The sequence below is a fragment of the Haliaeetus albicilla genome, chromosome 8 (genome assembly GCF_947461875.1).
Source record: "Haliaeetus albicilla chromosome 8, bHalAlb1.1, whole genome shotgun sequence".
Classification (NCBI taxonomy): Eukaryota; Metazoa; Chordata; class Aves; order Accipitriformes; family Accipitridae; genus Haliaeetus; species Haliaeetus albicilla.
In genome coordinates, this window is record NC_091490.1 from 37101659 (window position 1) to 37109499 (window position 7841).

At 50.8% G+C, this 7841-nt stretch overlaps 1 protein-coding gene across 1 annotated transcript; it reads left to right on the forward strand.

Annotated features, from left to right (window-relative positions):
- Window positions 1–1399: 1399 nt before the first annotated feature.
- Window positions 1400–6059, forward strand: FASLG (Fas ligand). The gene is made up of 4 exons (XM_009927589.2): window positions 1400–2517; window positions 2897–2942; window positions 4844–4897; window positions 5340–6059. Exons 1-4 carry the CDS (start codon window positions 2071–2073, stop codon window positions 5732–5734), a joined length of 942 nt encoding a protein of 313 aa, XP_009925891.2. The 5' UTR covers window positions 1400–2070; the 3' UTR covers window positions 5735–6059.
- Window positions 6060–7841: the final 1782 nt, after the last annotated feature.

Genomic DNA, 7841 nt, shown 5'->3' on the forward strand with positions numbered 1-7841 from the left:
CCTAACACTCATGTCCTGTTCCAAAGACCCCTGGGCATGCTGTGCTCGCTGCTGTGAGAGCAAGGGAGTGGAGGCACTGACTGCGGAGTGAAGAGCCCAAGTGGGTGGCGAGTCCCCCCACACGTGGCTCAGGCACCCGTGGCAGCAGCAGGGCTGGGTTGCTGTGCAGGTGGGGTGGTGAAGAGCGCAGGAGATGCTTGTCCAAGCGTCCTGCTGCCTCTCTTGGCTCCCGGTGCCTTGGAGGCATCTCCCTTTCTCCATGCCCAGCACTGGCTAGCCAGGCTGGAGTTCACCATGTGGCATGGGAGGTGTGGAGCTGAGCCCAGCCCTTTGTGTGACCCTCTCTTGTAATGATCGTAGGAGTGGATGAGGACCTGTCCTCAGGCTGGCTGGGGAGTGCCATTCTGGGATGCAGAGAGGAGGACTGAGTGAGGGTAGGCATTGACGGGAGCTGGATTTACGTTGCTTTTGTGTCTATGTCAGAAACCTAAAAGTACGAGGAAGAGCCAGACGGGTTGCTGAAACCTCTCACGCTGTGGATCACTGCTGCAGCAAACGGCTGTGGTGAACATCTTCAAAAAGCAGTGGGGTGTCTGGTGGTGCAGGCAAGGCTTTGAGGACACATCTGACTTATTGGTGTGGTTGGAGGAAAAGGTGAGGCCTTGCTTTGGAGAAACAAGTGTGCATATGTCGTTGAAGCGTGATGTTCTTAGACCCCAGTTTTGATGTTCAAGATCAAAGCCTGTGTGTTGGGATGGCTTCCTTCAGCCACAGAGGAGACAAATTTCCAGTTTGTTCTTGTATTAAGCGTTTCCTTTTTTTAAATAGTGCCCCATACAAATACACACTTCAACATAGGTCTGTAAAATGGAGCAGCAAACTGCTGTTTATAATCAATTCTGTGTACCTATAAATCTGTGGTAAAATCTCATTGCCACCACTTGGAAATCTGCAGTCAATGAGGAATGGAAACTGGAAACTAAGGAATGGAAATGTCCCTGTCTCTCCTCGCTATGATTTTGTAATGAGCTCCTGTAAGTGCTGGTCCTTGCAGCACAGCCTGAATTCTGGATCCTTTCTTGGAAAGCAAGAGAAATTCTACCAAGGTGAGTAGCACAGTGTCTACCCCAGGCTTTAGTCACAAGTTCCTCAGCCAGGTTAGGTCCTGCTGCAGTGCTCAGCGTTGACCTGAAGAGATGATAAAGCCCTTCCCTCTCTAAGGCTTCCTCAGATTAGAAGAGGACTATGGGCTTGGAGATAGTATTTGCAAAGGTAACAGGGGCAGCAGAAGCTGCCAGAAAAGCCTGCTTGTACCCCAAGGCACTGTGTGTTTCCCACATTACAGCACACTGCTGGTTCAGCATGGCCAGTGCCCCACAGTGATTTAGTGAAGGCAGTCCACTGAGCTTGGCTCTACTTAAGTGGTTAACACTGGGGCAGCTCTGCTGAGGCTGCAGCACTGACAATGTCTTCCTCTTCTTGGTTAGGTTGTTTTTTATCACAGTGGGATGGTGTCTGTGACCAGTGTTCTGTGACTCGGGATCTGTGCCCTGTTGAAGGAGCCAAGGAAAAGGCAGGATGTGCAACAGGCAGCGGTAAGCAATCTGTCCTGTGTGAAATGAAGCAATTCCCCAGCACCCACAGCTGTGCTTGGGATCAGGTCTTCATCCTTCTGCTGAGGGTAGGAGTCCTTAGCTCTGTCTCTCCCCTCTTGTGCAGGATGCCAGAGGTTTTGTCATTCCTTTTGCTCTGCTTGTGGTCCAGGACACCACAGTGGAAAAGCAGCTGCCTCTGCCCGAGTGGGCTGCTGGAAAGGGTGGTTGGCTGGTGGGTGTGCGCTGGGCTGACTACTCAGCCCCTGAATGGCAGCGCAGCCCTTGTGTGCCCCACAAGCGCTTCGCTGCTGAGTGCACCTGCTTCCCGAGCCCTGCCGCCGAGCGCGGTTTTGTGTGAGCGCAGTCTGCCGCCAGGCTGGTCCCTCTGCGTGTGTGTGCCGCCTCGGTGTGGGAGGAGCAGGCGGGTGCCCCAAACTTGCAGCCGAGGGCGGAAGCTCTTTGGGGTTTGCTGTTGATGCTTGGGGCTTTCATAGAGTTGCAGCATCTGAGCTGGGTGTTCGCTGCTGGAGTGATGCAGGCACATAAAGGCAGAGCTGGGTCTTCCCCCAGGGCTCAGTCTGGGACAGCCCCAGCAGTTTTTGGCTGCCATATGGAAGATCATGCTAAGCACGTCCAGCCCATCCCGCTCCCGGCCATGCAGCAGAACTTGAACTACGTGTACCCCCAGATCTTTTGGGTGGACAGCTGTGCCAACCCCAGTACTTCCTGCCCCCCTGCACCTCCCGCTGCTCCTTTTCCACCACCAGTACCCGACCGGAGGACAAAACCAAGGAACAACAGGGAAAGGAGGAGCGTTGGCTTCCTGGTGATCTCCTTGCTGATCCTGGTGGCCCTTACTGGAGTGGGGCTGAGCATGTTTCAGATTTTCCACCTGGAGAAGGAACTGGCTGAACTCAGAGAGGTGAGATCTGCCTGGGTGGTCACAGAGGCTCTGGGGAAACAGGGAAAAAAGAATAAAAACTTAAAATTGGGTCTGAGATGCTCAGGTGGTGCAAAACTTCCCAAGGGGCAGGCTGGTGGCATTTAAATGTCTGCCATGCCAGTGTAAGTGGGGTTGCTTATTACTGTGGGGGACTGCTCTATTGGTAACTGATATACCTGGATGTCTTTGTGTTTCTGAGTGCTGCAAGGTTTCTCTCCCTGTATATTTCTTAGCACTTTGCAGCTCCCTGTGAGCACCCAGAATTAGCCACTGTCAAAGATAGTCCTTGGCTGCTTTAGATCATGCCCTTATGCCTCTCACTCTGCTAAGATGTCTTGTCACTCTTCTCTTTTGACAGTCTGCCAGTACTGAACACATCCCTCCAGCTTTGGAGAAACTCATAGGTGAGTTGATTTACATAGAGGAGGAACTCCTCTGTGTTAGTGTGTGTGAATGTTCCTGTCGAACTCTTCCCTCTCCTCATCAGGGGGCAAAGGCACCGTAATGCTCTGAAAGTGCTGATTTCACTTGCTTGGCTCGAAAAAGAGCTTTATCTCTGGGGTGTGGGGATGGGGTCCTGCACCCTGCCTACTGGAGTGCTTAGAGGTGTCAGCCACAGGTTCCTGTGACAGTGTGCCTCTACCTGGGGGCCTCCCAGGCCCAGTGGAGCAACGGTGCTGGGGGTACTCTACTGTAAAAGTGAGTTTCTGGCTGTCCTAACATACAGCAACAACATGAATGGAAGGAGGAGAACGGAGACGGGTACTGCACGTGTTACTTCTTTCTCTCCTTACTCTTAAGATTCTGGGAGGATGCAGAGGGTTTCATTTTCTGTGGGGGTGGGGGGTTCACTCCCACCCTTGAGATCGCAACTTATTTTTTTCCAAAATTCTTTTGGTACAAAGTCTCACTGCAGCCAAAGCTAGTTGAGAAGAGCCTGATTATATATGGAGTTTTTTTCTTTTAGAAACGTCATTTCAGTGAAATTGAAACTTTCCACAAGAACCTGCCAATTTTTCTAAATTTCATTTAGGAAAAACCCAAAGATTTTCAATCTGAATGGAACAATTTAAAAATCATATTTTGAACTTCCAAACTATTATTTTACTTTTACATTCCATGTTAATGTTATCAGTGAGGATATCCCTTTTTAAAGATGGCCAAGTCAGAAATTTTCAGCTTTCTTGACAATTTTTGCTAGATCTGAAAAGATTTTTTTCCCTTGAGGATTTTTGATTAGTAGAAAAGTTAATTTCTTTTCAAGTTTGTTCTGATACTGAATGAAAGCAAATTTGGAAATAGCAAAATTCTCTGGAAAGGGCAGTCCTGGTTCCCATCAACTCCCATATCAATAGATTTTTGTAACGCTTAGGGGAAGGGAAGCTGTCATTTTAACTGGATGCTCAGTGGTCTGATCACAGGCTACTTTAGTAGTAGCTGAACATAAGTCATAAATAGTAACCCTGAATTTCCTGAGGGGGGATGGATAAATAAAGCAAGCCAGGGAAATAGTGTGAAGAAGGGGGAGAGGAGAGGAAAATTTAATTGGCTTGAGAAAAGGCTGCTTCTAAAGTTTGAGAACATGGTGCTTGGAAGTAGATGCTGAGAAGGGAAGGATGGAGTCCGATGGGATCCAAATACCAAGTCACTGTAACTGGCCCATCTTTCCAAGGGGAACGGAGCCCTCCAGGGAAGGCAGAATTTTCCCAGTTGTGCTCTGTCTCTCTGAGGACAAGGTCTGCCTGGCCAGCAGGATGGTTTGCAGGATGTCTCAAGTGTCTGAGTCATGTTTGCATGGTTTTGCAGGATGTCTGGTCAAGTGTTGTAAGGAGGGTTGGTACTCAGCAGACAGAAGTCCACTGCCATGGGTACATCTGCCTTTGGCAGTGCTGGACTGGAGGGGGGCAATAGAACAGGCTCATCTGTGACAGGACATGAGCAAGTCACCTTGGCATGGGCTAGAGATGCTGGGTAAAGTGGCACTATTGTCCCTCTCCTACACCCTGAGAGGGCTCTGCTTGAGCTCACCAACTGAGCCGTTTAAGATGAAAGCTCTCCTTGCTCTTTCCCCTTGCTTTTGATCACATCTGGATCCTTTGCTGCAACTCTTCCTTTTTAACTCCTCTTGCCCTGCAGTGTTTGCCCAAGAACTGCTTTGCCTCGCTGCGCTAAGCCATGGTGCTTATGTGCCCCATGCTGCTCTGAATCTGCCCCATTTCAGCTTCATGGTTGGCTTCCTTCTGCGTTCTGGGCTGGCTTCTCCATGGAGCATATAGGTAATATATCCTCCCTTTTTTTTGTGCAGGGCAGAAGGAGCAGTCAATGATAAAGGAAGCGAGGAACGCAGCACACTTAACAGGTACATGCTGAGGGAGGCCAGCAAAATGTGGGAGCAGGGGATTGGGCAGACGTGGCTTGGGTGAGAGGGTGGCATGGTTGTAGCTGTGAGGAGCCCGGCTCACACAGGCTTTCCTATTTTCCTTTGTTAACATGTGTGTTCTGACAGAGGGAAGTTACTCCACAGCTAAAATCTTCCCCTCATTTAGGCTTTTCAGTGAGGGCTCTGGTTTTTAGTTTTGGTTTGTATCTGGGGTGTGCAGGGCAGAAAGCTGTCATAAGTGGCTGGTGTTGAGCAAGCTGAAGGTGAGAGCTCCCACCAGCGTGAGGTTGGGGTGGACTTTCCATGCTGCAGACAAGGACTTGGAGAACAGTTGACTTGTTGTGACATGGGGTGTGACTTGAGGAAAAAACCACACAACTGCTTGCACTTACTGCACTTTTTCTCTTATTTGGGCTTCCAGGGAACCCAGTCCAGCAGGACCTCCCTCTGGAGTGGGAACCCATCTCTGGCCACGCCTTCACCAATGGCATTCAGTACCGTGATCAGGGCCTCGTCATAAATGAGACTGGCCTGTACTTCGTATACTCCAACGTGCTCTTCCGGGGCAGTGTCTGCAGCAGCCAGGTGTTGACCCACATTGTCTACAAGAAAAACCCAGCCTTGCCAGGCAGCCACGTGCTGATGGAGGACAAAGGCATGAACTACTGTACGAGTCAGAAAACATGGGCCCGGAAAAGCTACCTGGGGGCTTTATTCAAGCTCAGGAAGATGGACAGTTTGCATGTCAACGTCTCCAAAATTGCTCTGGTTAATTTTGAGGAATCCAAGACATTCTTCGGCTTATTTAAGCTTTGAATGGGGCTGCTGGAGCGTGGCTGGCAGCCCCCCCCAACACACACAGTAGGATGCGTGAGGGGTGAGTGCTGCCTGAGTGGCAGTGGCCAAGCCAGGGTCTTGCACCACCAAGAAACTATGTTTTGGCCTTCAGTGTAAGAGGGTTCAAGCAACAGGTAAAGGCTTGAAAGCAGACCTGCAGATCTCTGGGAAGCACTGGGGCTGTACTGCGTCTACCTGAAGAGAATCACACATTTTCCCCCTCTGAAAAAAACAACAAACTCAAAACATAATGTGCTGAAGACCCCATTGAAACTCACTACTTGCTACCTGAGAAGATGCTGGTGCCAGCAAGCGTGTGGGAACAGTCGGCAGGCATTGAGGAGGCCCCTTGAGCCAAGGCACAGGCAGTGGTCTGGGAATGAGTAGTACGGAGGCCTCGGCTGCCTGCCCTGAGCCATGGCTGGCCACCCTGCCCAGGCACTTGGCACTGTGACTGCTGTATGACCAGCACCTGCCTGCTAGCTGGTTTGTTAGGTGCGATACATTCATTTTGCATTAAGTTATCGACTATTCCCATCCCAGAAAATGTCCCCCCAACCTCTTTATTTAACTCCTCCTTGCAAGGAACGTGCCAGAAGCAGTGGTGCCATGACAGGGGTCCCAGCCTGGGAGGGAAACCATGACTGTGCCGTGGTGGTGAAGCTGGTGGGGAACCCACGTGCTCTGCTGACAGGAACTGAACAAGACAGCGGTGGAGGGCAGTGGGGCCTGAGATGAAAGCAGCGTCTCCAACCCTCTTCCCACCCTTTTGACACATCAGTGTTCCCCATGGAGACCTGGTCCTGCCAGCCTCTGCATGGTGCAGGTGGGGGCATGCTGAGCACCATCAACAGCATGTCTTTGGCTGGCCCCCTTGTCACAGGGTATTCTCTCCTGAGCAAAACACAGATGGTAAATAAAGATATATTTTTCTAGTAAGTGGCACTGCCTTTCCTCATTTGGGGCAGCAGACTTCTGCAATGGCTGAAGTCCTGAAGGCCTCTGTGATCAGGGGCCAGCACCCCACTCCTCCAGCAGCATGGCAGAAATCTGGGAGCCTGACCCCACTTCGCTTCCTGCTTGGTGGGGCAGGGGGTCCCCTGCCATGGAGCTTTGGGACTCCAGCATCAAAACATCAGGATTTGGGGATCAGGGAGGTGTGATGCGGGCAGCACAGATGAGGCAGCCCAAGCCCAGTTTGGCCATCAGGAAGGGGACTGATCTCAAGCTTGAGCGGAGCCAGACACTTGTTGCTGAGCAGAAGCACTACCATCCCCAAAGGCCCCATGCTCCTCCATGTGCCCTCTGGCCCCAGCAGCACTTCCTGCATGGCAGTCTGATGGGCAAGGAAAGGAAGTGGTGCTTTGGTGTTAAAAACCCTATTTGCTCACTCTGGTGTCTGGTTCATGGAGCTCTTCCCTTGCATGGGTTAACCCCAGGGCTGTCTGCCATGTTGCCACCAGGCAGTACACAAAGGCTGCAGCTGTGGTGCATCATCATTGCCTACTTTCTTGCAGCTCTGATGTTGGTCACAGTGAACTTGTTCTTTAGCAGCCTGCGGCATTTATTTCCTTTTCCATGGTGCTGCTTTTGGCTTGGTGATGTGTGGCCTGTGGTTTGCTGTTGCTTGCTTCAGGGAAACCTATTTCTTTGAAACTTAGAAGTGGACTGGCTACTGGTGTGGCCAGTGTGACACAAACACTGCACCTCTCTGCTCACCCAGCTGTTGTTACACTTGGATATTTCTACTGCATTTCTCAGGATGGAAAATGCCTCAAAAGGTCAAAGTTTAGGGACCTTTTTGCTTGATTGATGCTCTCTCACTGACCCCACACCTTCCTAGTATCAGAGGGGCAAAACACATAGTGCAGGGATAGAGGTGCTGGATCCAGACCCTGGCAGGAAAGGCTGGAAAGTGCTGTCCTCTTTTGGTTGCTGTTTGTGCTGTGTTGCTTTCCCAGTGACCAGACATCCAAGTGGGGAGTGGGCATCTGTATGTACACGTGCCTGCAAGCTTGCAGCTATTTCTGTAGAAAAACTAGCTGAACATATTGCATGTTTGCTTTCTTTACTGGTAAGCATCCTG